The sequence below is a fragment of the Halichoeres trimaculatus genome, unplaced genomic scaffold (assembly GCF_033239565.1).
Source record: "Halichoeres trimaculatus isolate MK-OKI-2021-1 unplaced genomic scaffold, fHalTri1.1 fHalTri1_scaffold_16, whole genome shotgun sequence".
Lineage (NCBI taxonomy): Eukaryota > Metazoa > Chordata > Actinopteri > Labriformes > Labridae > Halichoeres > Halichoeres trimaculatus.
The window spans coordinates 11,332,173-11,344,182 of NW_027437194.1; the positions used below are offsets into that span (position 1 = coordinate 11,332,173).

Sequence of the window (12,010 nt, forward strand, 5' to 3'; positions counted from 1 at the left end):
AGGCAAGAGGGCAGCTCCCTAAGTATTAGATTGGATTGGATTTAACTGAATTGGATAGGACTGGAATGAATTGGAAAAGGACTGATTATGAAAGCACACCTTGGCTAACCATTTAGCTTTGCAAATGATCCAACTGACCGATGTGTGGAGCTCATAACATGAATATAAACTCACTGGCCACTTTATTAGGTACACCTTGCTAGTACCGGGTTGGACCCCTTTTTCCTTCAGAACTGCCTTAATCTTTAGTGACATAGATTCAACAAGATTCTGTATACATTCTTCAGAGACTTTGGTCCATATTGACACGATAGCATCACGGCTGAACATCCAAGATGAGAATCTCCCGTTCCACCACATCCCAAAGGTGCTCTATTAGATTGAGATCTGGGGACTGTGGAGGACATTTGAGTACAGTAAACTCATTGTCATGTTCAAGAAACCAGTCTGAGATGATTCCAGCTTCATGACATGGAGTGTTATCCTGCTGGAAGTAGCCATCAGAAGATGGGTACACTGTGCTCATAAAGGGATGGACATGGTCAGCAACAATACTCAGGTAGGCTGTGGACTTTAAACCATGCTCGATTGGTACTAAGGGCCCAAAGTGAGCCAAGAAAATATCCCCCACACCATTACACCACCACCACCAGCCTGAACTGTTGATACAAGGCAGGATGGATCCATGCTTTCATGTTGTTGATGCCAAATTCTGACCCTACCATTCGAATGTGGAGCAGAAATCCAGACTCATCAGACCAAGCAACGTTTTTCCAATCTTATATTGTCCAGTTTTGGTGTTGCTGTGTGAAATGTAGCCTCGGTTTCCTGTTCTTAGCTGACAGGAGGGTCACCCGGTGTGGTCTTCTGCTGCTGTAGCCCATCTGCCTCAAGGTTGGATGTGTTGTGTGTTCAGAGATGCTCTTCTGCAGACCTCGGTTGTAACCAGTGGTTATTTGAGTTACTGTTGCCTTTCTATCAGCTCCAACCAGTCTGTCCATTCTCCTCTGGCATCAACAAAGCTTTTTCGTCCACTGAACTGCCGCTCACTGGATATTTCCTCTTTTGGGACCATTCTCTGTAAAACCTGGAGATGGTTGTGGGTGAAAATCCCTGTAGATCAGCAGTTTCTGAAATACTTGAGTCGCTTCCATGTGATTGGCTGATTAGAAATGTGAGTTAAGTGTATATTTCTGGTGGTAAATGACTTAAACTGAAGACAGTTTGTGGCTTGTAGCAGACTTTTGACTAAGTCTCTGATACGGTGACCATATTCTAAAAACCATGAAAGAGGGCATCTTACCTTTCCTCCTATAAGCTACTTTTCAGGTAGGCTCCAGCTTAGAGTTGACACAAAAGAACAAACCAGACGACATGTTTAAACTTTTTCTATCAACCAAAATTTACTTAATTCAACTCTGTTTTCTCATATAAGAAAAATGGTTCAAGCAACATTGCTTTTGTGGCTATTATACTTGTTACAAACAATGTGAGCCTTTAACTTAGTATACTTTTGTATTTGCTTGTTTATTCTGTATATTTATTCAGTTCTCAGAAAGCAAGAGGACACTTGTTGCAATGGATAAATCTGCACTTTTTCTGGCACCTTTCTGTTATATTTTGTAGAGTTTTTTGTTAATTTTGCCGACACCATCAACCCTTTTCTTCACAGATCTACTTTTCTCACAAGTTTCATTATAAAATGTTTTTCTTGTCTTGTCTTTGTTGACAGTGTGGGGTAACCTCAGTGCTCTAAAACACCCATCAAACTGTTGTTATCCTTTTTTATCAGTGCTTATAAATTTCTTTCTCTCTCCGCTGTGACAATGAGAACAACCCACCACATCACATTTGAGACAGGCTCATTTCGGAGCACACAGGCAGCAGCTGATGAATGCTGATTTCTTCAGCCTTGTGACTAATTTATCAGCTCACTGCAACACACAGAGACTGCACAGTGTTTGTGATTCATAATTCAAACACTGTTGGGTGATTTTTATCTTGGCCTCGTTTTCAAAACACCTTATTCCAATGGTGGCGATGTTGACATTCATACTACGCACAAACACAAGACACACAAACACCCTGGGGGCTAGATATTAGGAAAACTTGCCCATTGATTATGAAAATAAGAAGACAAACGGCTGTTAAACTGCATCTCTGAGCGCGTCTCTCTGACTAAATGTCTTTTTATCTCGTTTTCTTATGAGCACGTCTGTTTTGTTAAAGTGATATCTACCCTGCTGTGATGAATAAACTCACTGTCAGCTTGCCAGAGAATATTTCATCCCTGAAAAGAACCTTTTGTGTGCGAGCGCGCGTGCGTATGCGCGTATTGTGAGGAAAAAGATCCTGTTTCCAAGGCAACCAGGAGTTTTATTTTGCTCCTGTATCTAGTTGCATTGATGCTCCAAACATTTTACCACTCCAAGGCGAGGGGGTCACAGATTATACAACAGTCATACCCCTGCATGTCCCCACGCACACGCGCGTACATACGTGAAGACGCACAGGCGGCTCCACTCGTAGTGAAGTGTGACGGCTGGAGAGGTGTGTGGCTGTGACATGCGGCGTGATTAATGAGCTGTCCAAGAAGCTAAACGACCTTTCAGACCCTCCTCCCTGTTAGGAGGGAAATCAGTCACATCAGATTGCGTGTCCATGTCCCGACTCTGAACCCTGAAACCCGCTAACACCCCCTCTCCATCTGCTCTGGTGCAATCAGGCTGTTTGAGGGGAAATCTCTCATCCCAGCCGTGCGGTTCTTATTGCTAATCCCACGCATTAACAAAGCCCACGTCGTAATTTGAATTAATTTAGCGGATCATTCAGTCCCTGCAGGTATGATACCAAACAATGTGCATTTCGCCCTTTATATCCCATAATCACTTACACGGTGATTGACCAATTGTACACAGCCTCTTTTTTCTCATATGATGAGCTTCTGCTCCAGCATCATCATCTTCATCATCATCACCACCACCAGCAGCAGCACGCCAACGCGCAAAAAAAAAGAAACCAGAGTGGGGAGCAGATACGACGGGAGCGCGCACTACCACCACCACTGCGCGCATGCACAGCTGTCAGCACCAAGGACAGCAGCCGCTCAGCTTGGAGCGTCCAGCCAGCGACGCATCGGTGTGATCAGTCCGCACAGAGCGCACGGAGTAGCGGCTGCAGGGAGCGACACACAGCCCGGAGAAGACAACGCGTGGAAGCTTGGAATATGATTTGACTCGTTCTTCAAGGAGGAAGGAAGGCTGAAGCTATTCTGCAAAGGAGAGCACTAAAAAGGGTTGACAATGCAGTTTGGAGGACCCTCGTTGACTGCCACCAATATGATCATGCACATTCCTCCGCATTGCACATAAATCCTCCCATTTTCTTAGTCTTCATTTCTTTTTTGGCCTGCCTCCCCCTGCTCACACCGCCCACCTGGATCGTGTCTGCAGTCGCACATTCATCGGGCTGAGCCGTGCCGCTGTCCAGAAGCAGCTCGAGCCGACCCGCCACCGGAGAGAAAAGCGACCGGGTTGCACTGTGCTGTTGGGTGGTCCACACGATGCGTCTGTTTCTGTTTGCGGTGCTCTTCTTGTGCTCCTGCGCGCGGGCCGGCTGCGAGCCGAAAATCGTCAACATCGGGGCCGTCCTGAGCCAAAAGAGATACGAGCAGGTCTTTAAAGATGCGGTGACCCAGGCCAACCAAGTCTACGGCAGGGACAAATTCAAGCTGACCGCCATCTCAGTAACGCATAAACCTAACGCCATCCAGATGGCTCTGTCCGTGTGTGAAGACCTCATCTCCAGTCAGGTTAGTTTGCGCTCACCTCTGCAAACAGATGTCTTATCAATCTCTTCACCATTCCCTATAAACCTCCATGCATGCACCCATCTCACTGACAAGCTGGTCTGCTGTTGGAGGTGTTTTGGATCATAAAGCACATGTGAATTTTGCAGTTGGAAGTTAGAGCTGTCAGGAAACATCTGGCATGAGATGTGCTTTCACACTTAAGGATCAATAACATCCTAAACTTAGTCTCCATGACTTAAACATCCCAAGTGTTGGACCCTTAATCCAGGATAATCAGCATATTCCTCCATTCAGCAGAAACACTTCCCCAAAAGCTCTGCAACACCATGAGAAATCAGCCCACTCAAAACTACAGCACTACTATTTCATTCCCATTGTACACATAACCCAAAATGTATTTAAGGTGGTCTTCTAATAAAGAGGACTCCCCTGCAGACTCATATGCTCAACAGAAATCCAAAAATAGGCTTTGGTTTGAGGCATATCTCAGATGAGAGGGCATCTGTGGGCTGCATTTCAGGACACACAGCTGCAGATCTACTGAGCTGCACAGGAACCAGTGAGGAGTGAAAATGTGCGATATGTCATTTGCAATTAACAACTTGGCATCCACTGGGTGTGTGTGCGTGCTGCGTTTTGGCAGAGATGAGGCTGTGAAAGCCTCACACTGTCTGAGTTTCGGTATGAATGTCCTGCAGGGGTGGATCAGTCACTGGGCTGCAGTCTGTGTGACATGATGCAAAGATAACAACTGTTTTCAGAAGTATGAGCGTCCTGTTTTTTAAAAGCGCTTTGATGCAGGTTTACCAGCTGTTTAACAAGCTGAAAGATTCATCCTATATGCTCTGCAAACAAAACATATTTCATGAGTAATGCATAAAGACCATATGTGCCTCTGAGAGTTGTTAAAACACTGGAGCACATTGAAATGCAGGGACCATCCACTCATGTGATGCTCAACATGGCTTTTAAAAACATTATGTCACAGCATGTTGGGGCGTGAAGACCTCTCGCGCTCACTCCTCTTTCTCCCACACACGTAATTAAGCTTCATGAGAACATAAAAAACAACACCCACAGTTTCTAAGCTGCTTTCATGTCCTTGTCCTCCACTGGTGTAATTGATAGAGGCTAAGATGTTTCCTGCAATCCACCATTCAACTGTGCAGATAAAGACAACACAGCAGTTCTTCACACAAACATCTCCTGCAAGTGGAGCAGACTCACACCTATGCTCGAGCAGAGCTGTATGGTATCAGATGAGACTAGCTTGAAGAGAATTATGGGTAGTGAAAAGGAAAGTGTATGGCAGATGGACGAGTAGATGCCTGGAGCAGTCCTTGGAAGATAGACCCCATTTCTGACCCAACCATACGGACTGCTCACATCCAATAATCCATGCTCAAACAGCTCTGCCAGCTCTATTCCTCCTCCATCACATCTCTGAGGCATTTCCCAAGGCTGAGCTCAGATATTCTTTCTCTACTGGAGAAGTTGGCCAGCTTAAAGCTGGGATAAGACAAAACCCAGCAGCCACAAATTAATGTTCTTCTGTCAGCCCACACAGCGAGGACATTCTGAACAAAGAGACAGATTTCTTTGCTCTTCGTTTTCTTTGTCATAGATGAGTTTGTCCTTAACTGCAATTTATGTAAATGTTCACAGTACAAAAATGTTATTTTTATCCTGTTATACAACTTTTGGGAGCAGCAGTCACAGCCAATAAAAGATGACTGTGTTGTATGAAAAGCATACACGAGTGTTATTTATCTTGAGATAGAAAAAGCTTCAACTGAGGCTGGAGCGAGGACGGGGCAGAGCGAGCAGATTCTCAGTGGCCTTAAATGCCCTAGATCCAGCCTGGCAGCCACTTTGCAATCATTTTATCAATTTTAAATGATTGAAGTGACTCCTGCACTAAGAGCTAAAGTCGAGGTCATGTCTGTAAGCTGAGGTAGTCAGCTCTGAAACCCAAACAGTTCAGAGTGAGCTGCTTTAAGTGTCCAACCTGGAGAACGACAAAGCGCTTCATCTGTAACATGTGACAGCTCTGTCTCCCCTAAAGGAGCAGTACGTAGTAAATAGCTGCATTTTTGAAAACAGGCTTGGTAGAAATGAAATATACTCATTAATAAGTTGAAATGTGGTGTACGATCACCTAAGTATTGAAATGATCTGACCCAAGATCTTTAATATTTTCATTTTTTCACACGCAAAACAGGGGCTGCATCATGGGTGGGCCCAAAGGTCCCAGGCCCACCTCAAACTTTCCTTTCAAAAATTTTTTTTTCTTTCTATCTTTATCAAAAGAAAAAAAAACACAGTTTTACAGAGGAATATGACAAAACTTTGTCACTTTACGCTTGTTTTGTTATTGTTGAATGCCCTGTCATAATAAAATGAGCCAAGTTTGGCAATCTTTTAGCCGGTTGGTAAAATAGTTGTGAATCGTTCAGCCTCATGTTATACCAGGAGGACTAGTGAATGATTTTGGGAGTGACTGTAGATTTTTGTCTTTAGTTTAACTGTGGTTTATGTTGGAGCGCTTACAGCTTATATATGGAAAGTTGAGGCAGCGCAGCCCATTGGTGCGTTAGACAACTACTCCTTGGCCAATACCATTGAGAGCTATTGCTGTCTGATGCTCTAAAATATTATACAATTTTATCAAATGTTAAATGATCAAAGCAACCAAATCTGCTTTAAACATAAATAGTAACAATAATATATCTTTAAAGAAATAGTTATTTACAAAATTTTATGATTTAAGGCTCACCCAAAATTGAAGTCCCTGACGCAGAATGAGATGCACAAATTGTGCATCGTGTATCTTGGTCATTGTGGCTCTGGTAGAGTTTGTCATCTCTCAATCAGATGGTCAAGGGTTCAGTCCAAGCTCCTGCAGCTACATGCCAAAGTTTTCTTGGGCCAGACTCTGAATCCCAAACTGCTTCAGCTGTTGGTCTTGGAATGAAAAGATTCATTAATACTAATGGTCCCTTTCTATAGCAGTCTGCCATCAGTGTGTGAATGTAGTGTGACAGGTGACAGGTGACTTGCCCTTCTTTAAATGATCAGAAAGACTAGATTTGAGCTTTAAAAGGAGAAGTCCACTGAACATGTTCACATTTCAGAAGCTTTACATTCAGTGTGCAAAATACCTGGCCACAATCAGGGGGTCTACCTGAACTACTGCTCTAGTATCAAGCTAAGGTCTTACACAGCATGCAGTGAACAAGACCACATGAAATGCATACACACACTTTAACCCTTTGAAGCCTGACCTATCAAAAAAAAGAAAAAATCTACATTTTTTTTTATTCATGTATTAATTTTTGAAACTGAAATGTTTTTAACCCTTTAAACAAAATCCAAACAAAAAAATATTGCGGTGTCATTTTGTTGATGATATTTTTTTTGTAACACATTTGATAAGTTACGCAGTTTTGGCAACTTCTTAAGTACAGATTTTTAGTAAATATGCAGGATTACTTATTTTGAATATTAGTACAAATTCAGATGTTAAAAAAAAGAGAGTGGATGATTTTATTAGACTATTTTAAAGGGGTCAAAATACAACTTCAACTGCCTGTAGTGGTATGACAATCCCCAAGTAGAATAGGTTTTTATTATTTTTCTAACAGGTTTTTAAGGCAACAATTATCATGTTAATAAAATAAAGGTCTTTAAAACTCATGTCAGTTATGGTACGTTTGACATTAAAGGGTTAAACACAAAGGGGTTAATACACATACTACCAAATGTAGCATCATTATTAGCAAAGCTGCACACAGATGCTTACGTGCACACATGCACCCCAGACGTATGATCAAAAAAGGTGTTATAATACTTCACAAGAGACCCCCGCCACCCCCAAATATTTCATTTCATTGATACACTGATTTCATTAAAAAAAAAAGAATCCACTTCAGTTGTTGAATGTGAGGGCCCGTTTTGGGTTTGCGTTTCACTTTTTGCCCTGGGGCTTTCTTACTTTCAGTATGTTTTATTTCCCTTAAACTGTTATTTATCTTAAACAGACTGGAATTAAACTTTTATGATGTAAATACCATACAGTCATCACTTGTAAATGTTAGTGGTAAAACGTGTTTTTCTATGTTAACCGCTTGTCGACTCTTATTTGTGTTGTTTTTCCAGCCTACAGCAAAAACATGTCAACAACACTTAAATATGCATTTTTAGTCTTTTGGTTGGAAGCTGTTGCTTGCTTTAATATAGCATTACAAGAATTCATGTTCTTCCTTTCCATCCGTTTATTATCTTCACGGCTTTTCCCGTTAGGGGTTGCAGGGAGGCTGAAGCATATCCCAGCTGTCATTGGGTACAAGGAAAAGTACACGCTTAGCACACACTGGGCTTAAATGTCAAGACAGACAACCATTCTCACATACACACACACCTATGGGTAACTTAGAGTGATTAATCGGCCTGATGAGCTTATTTTTGGGCTGTTTGAGGAAGTCAGAGTACCACAAGCAAACATGCAAACTCAGGAAGGCCAGAAACCTTCTTGTTGAAGAGCAACAGCGCTGACTACTGTGCCACCATCCCTCCAGCCTATTCATGTTCATTGGATACTTTAATTCTGATGTTTACTTCTATGTGTAATAGATGGATGAACAGAAATTTTAAGCATCTTTCCATATCTGGTTATGGAGTAGATTTGAGAAGATCTTTTGCTCTGACCCCCTGATAGTGGTGATGTCAGTTTTCAGAGGAGGGACATAGAAAGCGAGGATACGGAAAGATAGGAATCTGAAATACTTAATTGATCCCTGAGGGGAAAATTACATTTCAGTTTCATCCCTTCCAAGAAACATAAAGAGACAGTGACATATATCATGGGGAGGACCGGAGTGGGAGAACTGGGGGGCAGCCTGCGTGTCCAGCGTTTCATTAGATGTGAAAAAGAATACAAGAGGGAGGAAATAGAAAGAAAAGAAAGAGCTGCAATAAGAACTGAGCATCATTAGTTCAATTACTGTTTTTACCATTTTGTCTGTATTCCTGTGTCACAATGAAAAACCGTCTCCCTCTGTGTCTCTGCAGGTCTACGCCATCCTGGTGAGTCACCCTCCCCAGTCAAATGACCACCTCACTCCAACGCCCGTCTCCTACACTGCAGGCTTCTACCGCATCCCTGTGGTGGGACTCACCACCCGCATGTCTATTTACTCAGACAAGGTGAGTGATAAATGACGGTTGGAGATGTACGGAGAGAGATGCGGGGGGAGAGAAGGAGAGCAAACACAGAGGCAGTAAGGATCTCCCCAGGGATGGCTTCAAAAGCTTCCTAGATTAAACGTCCCATCACTGTCCATTAGAGCAGCTGTGATTAAATGGGTTTCCAGCTGAAAACTGAAAGAGCATCATTAATAATGCCCCCGACCTTAGTTCATGTTTTTATGAAGCACAAGTCACTAAAATTAAACTTTTAAGAGTCGAATAAATAAAATGCTGGGATCTTTGATAACTCAATTTAAAATCTATTCATCCTCAAACTGCACGAGCTCAAGTAAATTAGAAGCAGGGATTCAGACAGCTCAGTGGATCTGTTCAGAATTTTAACAGTGGTTTTCTTGATCAGTAGTCTTGCTGACATCTTTTCTACACCTGGAATGAACTTGTTATATTTACGCACATCCTTTTTCCAGAGCAGTTTCAGCAGTTGTCAGTGTTCACTGCACGTCTACGTTAAAGTGCCTCAAACATTATAGCCATCTATCATTAGAGAAAATGCCATTCAAACCCTACGAGCATCATTCTGCTCTTATAATAGCCTCCTGTCAGTACCTCCATCCAGTTATGAGAGCAGTAGAAAATGCTTTTAAAGCAGTTGATCAAAGGTTTTCTGTCAGCTGGATGTAGTGTCATAGAGCGGTTACCAAACCAAGCTGGAAATAAAAATCTGTTTTTATTTTTAAACTTAACAGTAAAGGTTTAGGTAGAAAAAACATAGATGAATAAGATCTTTTACTGACCCTCTGGTCCACACCTTTATGAACTACTTAAAAACACTGTATTTCACCACCATGAGCTTTAGTCAGTCAGAAATAGCAGTGCACACTTCAGTAAGGTATGTGAACATCAAAGTGGACCCGTTTTTTCACCCAGGAAGACTGATGTGTCCTCTGAGAAATTCAAACTAAGTCTTACTTGTGCCTGAACCAAATTTAATATCACCCACTTTTTAAGAATACATCCTTTGTCAATAAATGTAGCTGCACAAACTCTCTGGTTTAATGACGGCCAGTTCAAGAATCATCAACAACCAGGTAATTTGTTTGAAGCTCCAGTTAAGAGAGGGACAAACAGTAAACCAAGTCATCAGGTAGAGCCAGATTCATTATCGTTATGCCTGTGACCACAGCCACAGGGAAGGTGTCAGACGAGGCGGTTATCGGCACCCTGCCAAAACAACCTGACATTTTCCTCAGAACAGATTAACTGTGAGCGATATGCTGGACTGTTCAGAAAAGATATTTTATCAAGAAATATTACCTCACATAGATCAGAGCGATAGAAATTCCCGCCTTTTCACAAGAGTCATCAAAATTGACAAAACCCTAAAGGAGGGTAGGGATAGTAACCTGAAGATAATAAACTGCTTCTATGCTTGAAACAGATGTGATTACATTGTTTCTCTTTTTTTTGGTTATAAAGTGTATATTTTATACTCACCTGAGGATGAGAAAGTCTTAGATTTATGGAGAAAAAACATGTATCTTATAGTTGTCAGTTCTCTACTGCTTCTAGCTCAGGGGTGGCCAACCTGTGGCTCACGAGCCGCATGTGGCTCTTTGCCTTTTGGTGTGTTGCTCTTCGATCCATTCATAAAAAAAATATACATAGTTATGAGTAGTGGTGTGCTGATCAATGTAAACTATATATGTAAGGATGCCGACATTGGGATCAGTTGGGATTGATACTTAAGTTTCAGTTTCTCTTCTCTAGTACGAATTGAAACACACAAACACAGTAAATCTCGCTTTGAAAATTGGAAATGTATTGATTTTCATTTTATGTAATTTCGTTTATGTGTGAGAGGAAGTGTGTTTGTAGGACTACGTGCATGATGTGGCTTTCCGTAGTACCACAGTAATTTTTGTGGCTCTTGGTCGCTGACTGGTTGGCCACCCCTGTTTTAGCTGAAATCATTGTTAACACACAGCATTAAATCAGGGAAGAGATGTGATTCTTTAATTGTCATTTGTTTCTTTTCAATTTGAAACTTGCATTTGCACAGATTGCAGATTGCAGGTTTCTGTGTATGGGGTAATGTCTTTTTCCTGTTTATATCTTCATCCAGCCTCTGAGCTGTCAGACTGAGCTGACTAAGAAGTTCCATATGTCTGTAACTAAACTCCTGACTCTGTTGATTTGACTTTTAACGTGTGCAGCAGGGCTGGGCGTGAGCTGGTGAAATCCTCAGCAATTATTTTCAGAAGATGCTGGTTCATCACATCATCAACTAGTTTATAGCCAACAAGTTAGTCCTTGTGCTGTTTCTGCTAAACTTTACGCTCTTCTGCACTCATCGCTCTAATGTGGCTAATGTTAGCTGCGGTTATTGCTGCTTCATGATTCTTCAACACAAGGATGACCAAACATGTCCTCCTCTGACTGTCTGCACAGTGCTGATTGACGGGGGATAGAATATGCCACCTCTCATTTTCTTTTTCTTTACTTTTGAGCCTTTATTTATATTTTTAAATTAGCCCAAACTATACAAGAATAGAAGACCTCTGGTTTCTTTTGTTTAGGAAAAGAAAACCCGCTGAAGAAAACCTCTAATTTTCTTTTTACTCAAGCATGTAATGAGGCGTTGGCTATGTTTACCATAGACAGTGGCTCCGCTACACGAGAACGGCAGCTGTCGATCATTGTTAAATGTGACATAAGCCTTGTTTTTAACCTTGTATAACTAATAAAAAGGAAAGTTATTTGTACGAGGTGAATTAATTTTTTAAAGTTTGACCACAGCCCATCTGGAATGGCTGGAGACCTATACTTCAGCCAGCCACCATAGGGAGCAGTTTTTGTGGCGAACTCATTTTGAGCTGAGCAAGATGACGTCCATTTTTTTTCCACAGTCTATGGTGTGCCCAGTGGCAAATCTTTGTGGAGATGGATGACAAAGAAAAGCCTTTTTTCTTGGAAAGTCTAATCTCTTCTTGG

General features: G+C 41.8%; 1 protein-coding gene across 12 annotated transcripts in view; it reads left to right on the forward strand.

Annotated features, from left to right (window-relative positions):
* Positions 1-3,013: 3,013 nt before the first annotated feature.
* The window catches only part of grin1a (glutamate receptor, ionotropic, N-methyl D-aspartate 1a), a 45,687-nt gene continuing 36,690 nt past the window's right edge, over positions 3,014-12,010 (forward strand). For 3 of the 12 annotated variants that reach the window (XM_074690360.1, XM_074690359.1, XM_074690362.1), the window contains exons 1-2: positions 3,016-3,811; positions 8,882-9,016. In XM_074690360.1, the coding sequence (XP_074546461.1) occupies positions 3,563-3,811; positions 8,882-9,016 (384 nt within the window). In that variant the 5' untranslated portion in view covers positions 3,016-3,562. Of the gene's footprint in view, positions 3,812-8,881; positions 9,017-12,010 lie in introns of all 12 variants that reach the window. The other 9 variants (XM_074690361.1, XM_074690366.1, XM_074690364.1 and 6 more) reach the window with 7 other exon arrangements.